Source organism: Salvelinus namaycush, chromosome 14, assembly GCF_016432855.1.
Source record: "Salvelinus namaycush isolate Seneca chromosome 14, SaNama_1.0, whole genome shotgun sequence".
Lineage (NCBI taxonomy): Eukaryota > Metazoa > Chordata > Actinopteri > Salmoniformes > Salmonidae > Salvelinus > Salvelinus namaycush.
This window is the reverse complement of record NC_052320.1, coordinates 35,073,940-35,086,203: the sequence shown is the minus strand read 5'-3', so window position 1 is coordinate 35,086,203 and position 12,264 is coordinate 35,073,940. Positions and strand designations below refer to the sequence as shown.

Here is a 12,264-nt window from a genome sequence, read left to right as displayed (position 1 = left end):
ACACAGCCATGGAGACACGACTGGTCTATATCTATGGACACAGCCATGGAGACACGACTGGTCTATATCTATGGACACAACCATGGAGACACGACTGTTCTATATCTATGGACACAGCCATGGAGACACGACTGGTCTATATCTATGGACACAGCCATGGAGACACGACTGGTCTATATCTATGGACACAGCCATGGAGACACGACTGGTCTATATCTATGGACACAGCCATGGAGACACGACTGGTCTATATCTATGGACACAGCCATGGAGACACGACTGGTCTATATCTATGGACACAGCCATGGAGACACGACTGGTCTATATCTATGGACACAACCATGGAGACACGACTGTTCTATATCTATGTACACAACCATGGAGACACGACTGGTCTATATCTATGTACACAACCATGGAGACACGACTGTTCTATATCTATGTACACAACCATGGAGACACGACTGGTCTATATCTATGTACACAACCATGGAGACACGACTGTTCTATATCTATGTACACAACCATGGAGACACGACTGGTCTATATCTATGGACACAACCATGGAGACACGACTGGTCTATATCTATGGACACAACCATGGAGACACGACTGTTCTATATCTATGGACACAACCATGGAGACACGACTGGTCTATATCTATGTACACAACCATGGAGACACGACTGGTCTATATCTATGGACACAACCATGGAGACACGACTGGTCTATATCTATGTACACAACCATGGAGACACGACTGTTCTATATCTATGTACACAACCATGGAGACACGACTGGTCTATATCTATGGACACAACCATGGAGACACGACTGTTCTATATCTATGTACACAACCATGGAGACACGACTGTTCTATATCTATGTACACAGCCATGGAGACACGACTGGTCTATATCTATGGACACAACCATGGAGACACGACTGTTCTATATCTATGGACACAACCATGGAGACACGACTGGTCTATATCTATGTACACAACCATGGAGACACGACTGGTCTATATCTATGTACACAACCATGGAGACACGACTGGTCTATATCTATGTACACAACCATGGAGACACGACTGGTCTATATCTATGTACACAACCATGGAGACACGACTGTTCTATATCTATGTACACAACCATGGAGACACGACTGTTCTATATCTATGTACACAGCCATGGAGACACGACTGGTCTATATCTATGTACACAACCATGGAGACACGACTGGTCTATATCTATGGACACAACCATGGAGACACGACTGGTCTATATCTATGTACACAACCATGGAGACACGACTGTTCTATATCTATGTACACAGCCATGGAGACACGACTGGTCTATATCTATGTACACAACCATGGAGACACGACTGGTCTATATCTATGGACACAACCATGGAAACACGACTGTTCTATATCTATGGACACCACAGTGACTACAGACAAACCCTGCTAAACCACGCAGAGCATTGTCACTGTCACGTCCTGTCAGTGCTAATACAGAATATGCGCCCCACAGGAGAACAGTACGGTATCGCTACTATATATATTTAACAACAGTTTATTACATACATGCACCCACTTAGCAAACAGCTAAATGCAAACTTCACAAACAACTGCTATGAAGCTAATCCCTTATAATAACAAATATGTCACTGTAGCCCTCACTAACTGGCCTGTGTCCTGTGTGTGTGTGTGTGTGTGTGTGTGTGTGTGTGTGTGTGTGTGTGTGTGTGTGTGTGTGTGTGTGTGTGTGTGTGTGTGTGTGTGTGTGTGTGTGTGTGTGTGTGTGTGTGTGTGTGTGTGTGTGTGTGTGTGTGTGTGTGTGTGTGTGTGTGTCCAGCTGCAGGAGGAGCACCAGAAGGCCCTGACGAGGAGGGACTTCCAGCTGCAGAGTCTGAGTCTGCAGACGCGGCTGCAACAGAAGTTCTGGAGCCAAGAGAGGAACCTGATGGTGCAGGAGTCCCATCAACTCAAACAGACCCTGCTGCTGCTCAGCCTCAAGCTGCGCTGCTTCCTCAAACAGTGGCGTCTGGGACGCAAGCTGGACACGGAGGCCAAGGATGTCCTGGAGGTACGGGACTGGTTGATACCTTCTCCTTTTGAATCAGCCACTTAGTTGTGGCAGAATTGGTTGGTTGGTTGGTTGGTTGGTTGGTTGGCTTGCTGGCTGATTGGCTGGCTGACTGACTAATTGTTTAACTGACTGACTGACAGATAATGTGCTGTGTGTTTCCCTACAGGTGAACAGTCTGAAGGACCTGTACCTGCTGCTGGAGGAGGAGAGTCTGGCCGCCCACCAGGGAGACAACAAGATGGCCGCCGCAGAGGACCAGCCCCTCAGCCCCAGCATCTCCAAGGAGCTCTGCCTGCTGGAGAAGAGCTACAAACAGGTACAGGACACACAGGGTTAACACAGGAAAATATAGTATTAAAGCAGGGAATATTTTAGACTAAATGTGGCATAGAGATCCTCGAGAGATAGATAGTTAGAGATAATATAGAGGTATTACTCAGATAGTAATCATTTTAAATGTAAATATTATATTCGTCTCTTTGACGTGGTCATCTCACTGATTCTCCATCCTGTCCGTGGCCTAGACGAGCGGCGTGAGCAGCACTCTGGCGGACCTGAAGGGAACGCTCCAGGATCTGAGCGGAGAGCTGCGAGAGGAGCGCCAGGGCTCACAGGAACTCACCCAGCAGTTTGCCCGCGCCAAGGCCTCCTGGGAAGTGGAGAGGACAGAGCTCAAGAGCCTCATCACCCAGGTAAGACCAGAACACCTACTGAAAGTAACTGGCATTAAAATAGAATTACTGAAATGGAAATTTGACTGTGCCCTCGTAGGTGCACTCAATGTGGCTGACAAGGTATTGATAGAAACGCTCTTTTGCATAGTTTAGAACCAACACGCTTAGAAATGAAAGGTGCTATCTAGAACCTAAAAGTGTTCTTCGGCTGTCCCCATAGGAGAACTCTTTGAAGAAAGCTTTTTGGCTGCAGTTAGAACCCTTTTGAGTTCCATGTAGAACCCTTTCTACAGAGGAGGGTTATAAATGGAACCCAATGGGTTCGACCTGGAACCAAAAAGGGTTCTCCTACGGGGACAGCCGAAGAACCCATTTTGGAACCCCTTTTTCTCTAAGAGTGTATAGCTAGTTGACCTAAAACCATGTAAAAACCCTCAGCCATCAGGTGTTATTGGGCTATTTTAGAAGCCAGGTTATTATGTAGCTTACAGACCATTATCTAGGCTTAGCGTAAAGCCTCCCCTGGGAGGACAGTAATTCATCAGGCCTTTTAGCACCCTGGTATCACAGACTACTGGAGAGAGAGGACAGATAATAGGACTCTAGTCACCAGGGTTACGATCTCTCCCTGCTTGGAGGTGGAGTCATTACTTTAGTGTAGATTTCATGCCTGATCAGTCAGATATTCTATAGCTACTTGGCCCCAATCGTTTCTCCCTTTGGCTACCTGGATGTCTGGGGCAAAGCCATTGATTTGTTCGGCCGTTTAAGTGAGGTTTTATAGTGGAACTATAGCTAGCTATCCATTCAGCATGCAGGAGAGCACACCGTGGAGCTGTACACAGATCAAGTTACCCATTCATGAAGGATGACATGACCTGCCATTTGTTACAATCTACTCACTGGAGAAAGCTGCCGTGCTGTGGAGGATTGTGTTACAGATCGGTATGAATCAGTCACTGGGTATTCATTTCATCACCAATGTTCATAGTAACGAATGGCTTGAAACTGCTGATATCCTGAGGTGGTGGATTTGTACCAATCTATTTGTCTGGTGTTCCGTCTGGCTGTCTGCTTTGCCCTCAGACCGCCGTTCACTCTCTGTGTGTGTGTGTGTGTGTGTGTGTGTGTGTGTGTGTGTGTGTGTGTGTGTGTGTGTGTGTGTGTGTGTGTGTGTGTGTGTGTGTGTGTGTGTGTCTGGCAGTGAGAGATGAGTTTAATATCCAGACGACTGCCAGCCTGAGACGTTCTCATAACAGCAGCCTCCGCAATGACTTAAACTAACATGCTTTGAGACAGGCCACTGCATTACAGCAAGATAATACATAATATCAGACCAGGGGGGGAAAGAGAAGGAGAAAAATAAAAAAAGTAATTAGGAGGAGGAGAGATGAAGAGTAATAATGAGAGAGAGAGAAAGCGTGAAGAGAGTGGGGGAGAAATTAACAGAGGGGGGGGGGGGGGGGGGGGTTGTGAGCTGTGGAGAAGGAGAGGGAGGGGCACAGTACAGTAGACAGTTTGAAGCATGGTTCATTGGTCCTGTCAGACTGTTCCCTCCCTCTGCGGTCCCTCCTCCACGGCTCTGAAAGGGCACAGGTAAATGGTCGCCTGCCCTGAGCAGCACTGTGCCGTGGGGATCCGCTGTCCTGGTGGCACCACCACAGCCACTCAACACCATAACTGGGTCACAATTTACAGCCATGGAGGAGTGGATCAGGTCAGGAGTGGGCCAGGTCTTCTCCATCCTCCCTCCCTCCTCACGAATCCCCCGTAGAGGCTTTTGTTTCTCTCCTCCATGGCAGTAGTAATGTGTTGTGTGTCCGGGAGAGAGGGAGAGAGGGGGAAAAGAGGGATAGGGAGAGAGGGAGAGAGGGGGAAAAGGGGGATAGGGAGAGAGGGGGGAAAGGGGGATAGGGAGAGAGGGGGAAAAAGGGGGATAGGGAGAGAGGGGGAAAAAGGGGGATAGGGAGAGAGGGGGGAAAGGGGGATAGGGAGAGAGAGGGAAAAGGGAGAGAGGGAGAGAGGGGGAAAAGGGGGATAGGGAGAGAGGGGGAAAAGGGGGATAGGGAGAGAGGGGGAAAAGGGGGATAGGGAGAGAGGGAGAGAGGGGGAAAAGGGGGATAGGGAGAGAGGGGGAAAAGGGGGATAGGGAGAGAGGGGGGAAAGGGGGATAGGGAGAGAGGGGGAAAAGGGGGATAGGGAGAGAGGGGGAAAAGAGGGATAGGGAGAGAGGGGGAAAAGGGGGATAGGGAGAGAGGGAGAGAGGGGGAAAAGGGGGATAGGGAGAGAGGGGGAAAAGGGGGATAGGGAGAGAGGGAGAGAGGGGGAAAAGGGAGAGAGGGGGGAGAGGGAGAGAGGGAGAGAGGGGGAAAAGAGGGATAGGGAGAGAGTAAAATGGGCTTCTTGCGCTATAGTTCTAGACCTTTATTAAACTTGATACAACTAACTTCTTTTTCGTTGATATTTCCTGATTAAATAAGGTCCTACATGGACTGCAGGAGCGGGTCACATGCTGTAGCCTTGGGTTAATTAACCTCCTGATTTGTGTTCTGTTTGTGAACTCACAGGAAGACCCAAATGCCAGAGTAGTAATTCAGTTGGATCACTTTAAAATGGCGTCACCTGTGTGAATCACGGCCATAATCAAAGTGTTGGCTCTCTTTCCCCGGTCTGGGATCATTTGTCATCTGAAAGGGCTGACGAGTGACTTTGCTTTTCTTCTTTTTGGAGAAACTCATTCGTCATCTGCTGCCCTACCCTGAGAGTCATGCACGCACGTACGCACGCACGCACGCACGCACGCACGCACGCACACGCACACGCACACACACACACACACACACACACACACACAATTCTACAATACCCCCTTCACTCTATAAACTATGCTGTTACTGCTGCCCTTGTCTTGTGTAGACCCACTGGTCTGGTGCCCAAGAACTGGATGGCACAGCTGGGACCAATCTCTCCCTGATCTGCTCTGCCAACCACATCAGTAGGATGCCATCCTGGCAACGTGGCATGGCACCGGCAGCTGTTGCACTGTGGAACCAGGCTTAGGGCCTAATGCCTACAGATGCCTACAGAAAACCCTCTAAGGAAGTCTGTCTGCAGTGGTTTTTGGGGGGAATCTGGGGTGAATTGGGAGCGTTTAAAGCAAATGTCTTTCTTTGTGCCATAAACCTCCAGACAACTATTAAGTCACAGCCCCGCAACGCCTCACCAATAAAACTCATTAGGGATATTCATCATCACATGAGATCAACGCTCCGTCGCCGTCGGAGACGAATGGCGTAGTCATCCAATAGGCCGCCCAGACTCCATTAGCACCATATAAGGGAGGAACCTGCAGTCGTCCCTACCGTAGCGATTGATGGGGCTCCCTCCGCCGAAATCTGTGAGCTCTAATACAAGAAAGAAACGAGACGGACTCGTAAAAAATATAAAGAGCAATCGCCTCCTTGAAGCACAGCTTGATTCATTCTAATGGGGGGATTGGAGAGGAGGGAGAGGTGGAGAGAGGAGGAAAAGAGGACGAGGGGAGAAACGTAGTGGGGGCGTCTTCAGCTGTCGTCTCTTTAATGTGACTGAGTTTCCAGGTTTTCTGTCTGTTTTCTCTTCCGCCTCAGAAACAAGGGATGCCTTGTTCAAATTGTCACACACACACACACACACACACACACAAAGCATCCGCTGTTGTTCTTCATGGGGCTCTCTCATTGCTCCGTATCTGGTTCTATAGAGGGAGAAATACTAAAGAGCAAATAAAGTCTGTTTAGATATTCACATGAGTGATGCTGACGTTTCGATTTTTTTATGCATTGTTTTCTCTTTGGTCGAACCCGCCCGCCGCCCAACGCCCTTCATCCACACATTATGTCAGGACCCTCAACCCTCACATCACTAATTCAGATAAACACTAACAGTTGTTCTCTGAGACAAGACAGACAGAAAGAAAGAAAAAGAGTGGAAGTCAGTGAGAGAGAGAGAGTGGAATTCAGGAAGCTTTTCTGCAATTGGGCATTTCATCAGCCGTAGGCCTACATCTAATGTAGCTGTTCCGAAATGCATGGAACAAGAACTTGTGCACCAATCGCACTAACATCTCTCATAATTCGCCATGTTCATTAACCTCGCCCAATCCACTCTCTCTGTCACCCCCTTCCAGCTGGAGAGCAAGTTGGGCCAAGCTGTGCTGGCCGGTGGAGAGAAGGACCTCCAAGGACCTCCCGACCTGAAGATGGCCCTGAAGAGGGAGCGCGAGGAGTACCCGCACCTCCTGGCCGACTCGTACGCCGCCGTCATGGACCTGACCAAGCAGCTGCAGATGGGAGAGAGGAACTGGAGCCGTGAGAAGCTGGAGCTCCTGGAGCACTTCAATCAGGAGAGAGGCCAGTGGGAGCAGAGGCTACAGAACAAGATGGTAACTAGATTTTTTTGCACCTCAGAGCTTCTACTCTACTCTGTTCAATTCTATTCTAGCATAGTCTAGTAGTCTGGCTTAGCCATGTATATTGAGAGTGACACTTAGCCATGAGTACTGAGAGTGACGCTGAATATCCTTGTGACATCTAATGACTATCTTCGTTTTCCTTCCTCGGGTGGTATTTTGATGGGGTGGAATGGGAGGTTGTCACGGGTAGGAAATTGTAGGCTTGTATGCATTCCTGAACTCTATGACTATAGGTTTAGCGTTTTCCATAGAACTTTCACTGTGGGTGGATGACTGGCCAGTACAAGACAGACAGCATGCTGCTGAACAGGAGTGTGTCTGCTGTGTGGTCTAACCACACTGGAGGCGTGTGTGTGTGAGCACGTGTGTGTGCGTGGTATATTCTGACTGGCCCTACTACCAGCCCAGCCTCATTACCTGTGCCTGTCTGGCTGTCATCCAGTCTATCCCAAACTGACTGGCTGGTCTTGGAAAATAGGTCTCTCTCTCTCTCTCTCTCTCTCTCTCTCTCTCTCTCTCTCTCTCTCTCTCTCTCTCTCTCTCTCTCTCTCTCTCTCTCTCTCTCTCTCTCTCTCTCTCTCTCTCTCTCTCTCTCTCTCTCTCTCTCTCTCTCTCTCTCTCTCTCTCTCTCTCTCTCTCTCTCTCTCTCTCTCTCTCTCTCTCTCTCTCTCTCTCTCTCTCTCTCTCTCTCTCTCTCTCTCATACTCATTGTGGCAGAAAATTGTACAGGAAACGTAGCACTGAGGCCAAGCACACAAGAGGACATGTCATTATTTCAGACAGACGCCTCTTTCTCTCTCTACTATTTTCTCCAATCTGTCGCAGCACTGCTGTTGGTTCTGGTCGCTGTGCTTCAAAACGCCCTGAAAACAAAACCTGTTTAAAAAAACAAACAAGTTGTTTCCTTTCCTTCATGAAGTAGACAGCAGTCATGTACTGTAGGATTTCAATGAACCTTCCCCATCCTCCTCTTCTTCCTTCCTCCCTTCCCTTCCCTCCTCTCTCCTTCCCTCCCCTCCTCCCTCTCCTTCCCCCCATCCCCTCTCCTCTTTCCTCCCTCCCCTCTGAGAGGAAATGGTTTAGTGTGTGTGTGTGTGTGTGTGTGTGTGTGTGTGTGTGTGTGTGTGTGTGTGTGTGAGCTGAACGGTCCCGAGTCAGCGTCACTACATGGACAGCGAGCCCTCTGTCAGGGAGAGATACTGTATCTCCTTCATGATGCCCACATCCTCATCATGTCCTCCATTAAACACTACCTATAAAACCTAACAGCCTGGCTGGGCCGGCAACTTAAAGCCTCTCCTTGTTTCTCTCCCTTACAGTCTCTGCACGACAAAACTACCTCCGAAAGGGAAACTGCAACAGACGCTGTTACAAGTGGAAGTAATTTACCAAGGTAACATTGGCTTTGAATGTATACAAAACTCTACATTTCAGTTATCATGAAAAATGTTTAGTGATGTCATTTTTCTCCTCCCAGGACCAAATCCATCCCGTCCATGCCAGAGTTGGAGGGACTGCTGGAGGCCTGTCCTTTCCTTCCGGGTCAGGAGATCAACGGGACAGCCAATGAGGAGGGAGAGAAGGACCAGCCCAACACCCATGCCCCTCCCCTTCTAGCCCACACAGACCTGGGTGACCTCACCAGGAAGAACTGGAAGTACCTGACCAATGAGGTGGCTATGATGGAGCAGGGTAATGCCCCCTTCAAGACGTGGGACTGCCCCAGCTCCCCCAGTAGTTTCCTGGGCCTGGGGAGCATCCAGAGGAGCTACACGGCCCCCGACAAGACCGGTATCCGCATCTACTACAGCCCCCCTACCATGCGCCGTATGGAGAGCCGGCTGGCCAAGGAGAAGCAGGACAAACCTCAAGCCCAGCAAGGCCACCTGTCCCGGGCTTCAACTCCGTCAGACGCTGGGGCCCCGGAGGGCCAGCCTCCCTCTTCCTCCTTTGCCTCCTCCTCTTCGTCCTACGACCAGTGGCTGAGCTCTCTGTCCGAGCAGCACAGGGAACTTCTGGAGAACAGCAGCGGTGGCGCGGGGGTGGCGCCCTTCCACGGCCTGGAGATCTCTGCCAACCTCTCGGACGACATGAAGGAGATGACAAACTGCGTGCGCCAGGCCATCCGCTCCAGCTCTCTGGAGAGGAAGTGCAGCAAGGACGCGGCCAGCCAGACGGTAGGGGTGTCTAGCCGCTCCACCCAGACGGCCCAGTTTGTGAGCGTGGGACTGCAGACGGACGGGCTCGGGTCTCGGGGGGTGGGGGGCCTCCACACCAAGTCCTCCTGGTCCCCCCGGCCCTCGTCCTCACTGGCCTCGGCCCGCTCACGCCACATCTCCTCGTCCCTGGATAAGGTGCACAGCCGCATCGACAGGCCCTGCTGCTCGCCCAAGTACGGCTCCCCCAAGCTACAGCGCCGCATCTCCGCCTCCTCCTCCAAGTTGGACGGAGGGGGGTCATCCTCGGCTTCCTCCCGGGATCGCAGCCTGTGGAACCTGCACCAGCGCTCCTCGACCTCCAGCGGCTCGGCCTGGGCCCGCTCCACCACCACCAGGGACAGCCCCGTGCTCAGTGGCCTCAACGACGGCCTGTCCAGCCTGTTCAGTGTGGTGGAGCACTCAGGCAGCGTGGAGTCCCTGTGGAAGAGTGAGCCGGGGGTCAGCCCAGCCCGTCAGGCAGCAGGGAAGCCCTCTGGCCCTGGCCCCGACACCGGAGCCCAGAAATACGGTCCCTTCCAGGAATTCTTCAGGAACGTATGCGGTCGGACCGGGACGCCCATGCCTGGGGGAGGGGAGAGAGGGCAGAGGGAGGTGGGGGCCACGGATGAGCCTAAGCCAGAGTGCCTCTCCGGGGCCTCGCTGGTGGGGAACGACAGTGTCACCAAGATCGTTAACAAGAGGTTCATGAGACAGATGCCCAGGGAGGAGCTTGGGGCCACCGCCAGGGACCCCACCGCCAGGGACCCCACCGCCAGGGACCCCACCGCCAGGGACCCCACCGTCAGGGACCCCACCGCCAGGGACCCCACCACCAGGGACCCCACCACCAGGGACCCCACCGCCAGGGACCCCACCGCCAGGGACCTGACCATGAGCTCTAGCATTGAGGTAGGTTCCACACACCCAGATACACACACGCACTCACGCACAGAGAGACAGGCGCACACACATACACTCACGCAGAGACAGGAGCATACACATGAACGTGCGCGCGCGCACACACACACACACACACACCCACACACACAGGACATCATATCCAAGCATATTATTTAAACAGCTTCGTCTTTCATTGGATTGGATTATAACGTAACTATTTACTGTCTCCTTCCTGTCCCAGGATGCAGTGTGTGATTGCACCTCCCAGGCTCTGACTTCCTGCTCCGTCCGGCCCTCCCGCTCGGCCACACGCCATTCACCGGGCCTCTGCATCCACCTCTCCCAGGAGTCTCCAACGGCAACAGAGGAGAGATTGGATCCAAGCAATGAGTGATGGATCAGAGAGAGCACGGAAGCTCACACTGCCACACACACACACGAACATGCATGCTGCCTCGCCAACACACTGCCACATAGGCTACAGTACTGTCACAAAACGTACACGCACACACACAAACATCTTTGCTCACACACATACATACATATATACATACACCTACAAACCGCCACACAAACACTGCCACATGCATAATGTACATACACACAATTCCCCGCAAACTGCCACACAGAATCACTGTCACACGTGCGCGCGCACATACACAGATGTCTAGAATTGGAACTAAAACCCAAGCAGAATATTCTAATGCCAAGGACAAAGGAAGACCCCGATCTCCTAGGATTCCTCTGTGACCACCATATCCACTGTCAACTACCAGCAGGACAACCCCACTTCACACACTACTCCCTATATAGTGCAGTATTTAGGGAATCGGGTGCCATTTTGGACAGTGTTTTGGATTTATATCATGTCAGAACACTCAGCACTCTACTTTACCTGGAATTGCACAGGGGGAAACATCCTGGACTATTGAATTATCACCTCTTGCCGTTGTCAACCATCAACCATAAAAAAAACGCCTGTTCAACGTTTCTTTGTTTTTTTTACGTCAACTGCCTGATGTTATGCTTGTTGTTTTTCCAAAAGACTTGAATCCGATGTCGGGCTAGGACATTGACGTTGCTATGATATATCACGTATGATATGATCCTATGTTTTCTGAAGGTTGTTTGAAGGTTTGTCATCTGCCTGCTGTTGACACACAATGATAGTATGGTGGTTAGGACTATGAGGGGTGTCTCCTGTGTGTACTGTACTGTAGGCTGTATGAGTATAGGAGGAACTATACTCAATTTAAACCCAGCTGTAAAGATAACTCCCTGCCAGGAAAAAAACGCAAACTCCTTGTCCCATTTTGAGACAAAATGCATTCCTTTGTTTAAGTTACAATTCCAATAACACTCTGGGTAATCTGTTCAATTGTGCGTGTGTTTCTCTTTCATTGACTGTCGGTGTGTTCCTGACCTCTTTTCTCCTGCTTTGTGTGACAACATCCTCTACAGAAGGTTAGCTCGTTACTTTCTCACGTCCTTTGTGTAATATGTTTAATGAAGAAACAATATCTTTAAAATGGGGGGGGGGGGGGGGGGGGGACAAAAGCCTTGGTTGTGAAGAGGGTTATTTGTACCTTGAAATGAAATCCGAGACGAGAGAGACTGAGAAATTGTCTAGTTATATTTGATTGATTCCTTCCATTTTGGAGTGTCCCTTTAAGGTCTGATAGCTGTCAGTCAGCCTGTTACTATGGTGACTTTGAAGTGCCTGTTGGACTAGGTCAGCTCGCGTCAAACGACAACTAGGACCCCACATTGTTGTTCTTATAATGATTTTAGACACAAGGTGGATATACAGTACACTCTTATGTACACGTCATTCAGAAGTGACAAGTCGTCACCAACTCTTAGAAGCACGGAGAGAGAGAGCGAATGGTTTACGTTCTTTTGATACCAAGGAACTTTTTTCAGAGAAGTAAATTATTTGTATT

The 12,264-nt window shown here is 50.4% G+C and overlaps 1 protein-coding gene across 1 annotated transcript in view; it reads left to right on the top strand.

Moving 5' to 3' along the window:
* The window catches only part of LOC120059441 (protein SOGA1-like), a 70,773-nt gene extending 58,934 nt beyond the window's left edge, over nt 1–11,839 (top strand). The window contains exons 8-14 of the mRNA XM_039008488.1: nt 1,863–2,093; nt 2,263–2,412; nt 2,621–2,788; nt 6,939–7,193; nt 8,543–8,616; nt 8,701–10,330; nt 10,563–11,839. Coding sequence (XP_038864416.1) covers nt 1,863–2,093; nt 2,263–2,412; nt 2,621–2,788; nt 6,939–7,193; nt 8,543–8,616; nt 8,701–10,330; nt 10,563–10,715 — 2,661 coding nt within the window. The 3' untranslated portion in view covers nt 10,716–11,839. The remainder of the gene's footprint in view (nt 1–1,862; nt 2,094–2,262; nt 2,413–2,620; nt 2,789–6,938; nt 7,194–8,542; nt 8,617–8,700; nt 10,331–10,562) is intronic.
* The last annotated feature ends 425 nt before the right edge of the window (nt 11,840–12,264 follow it).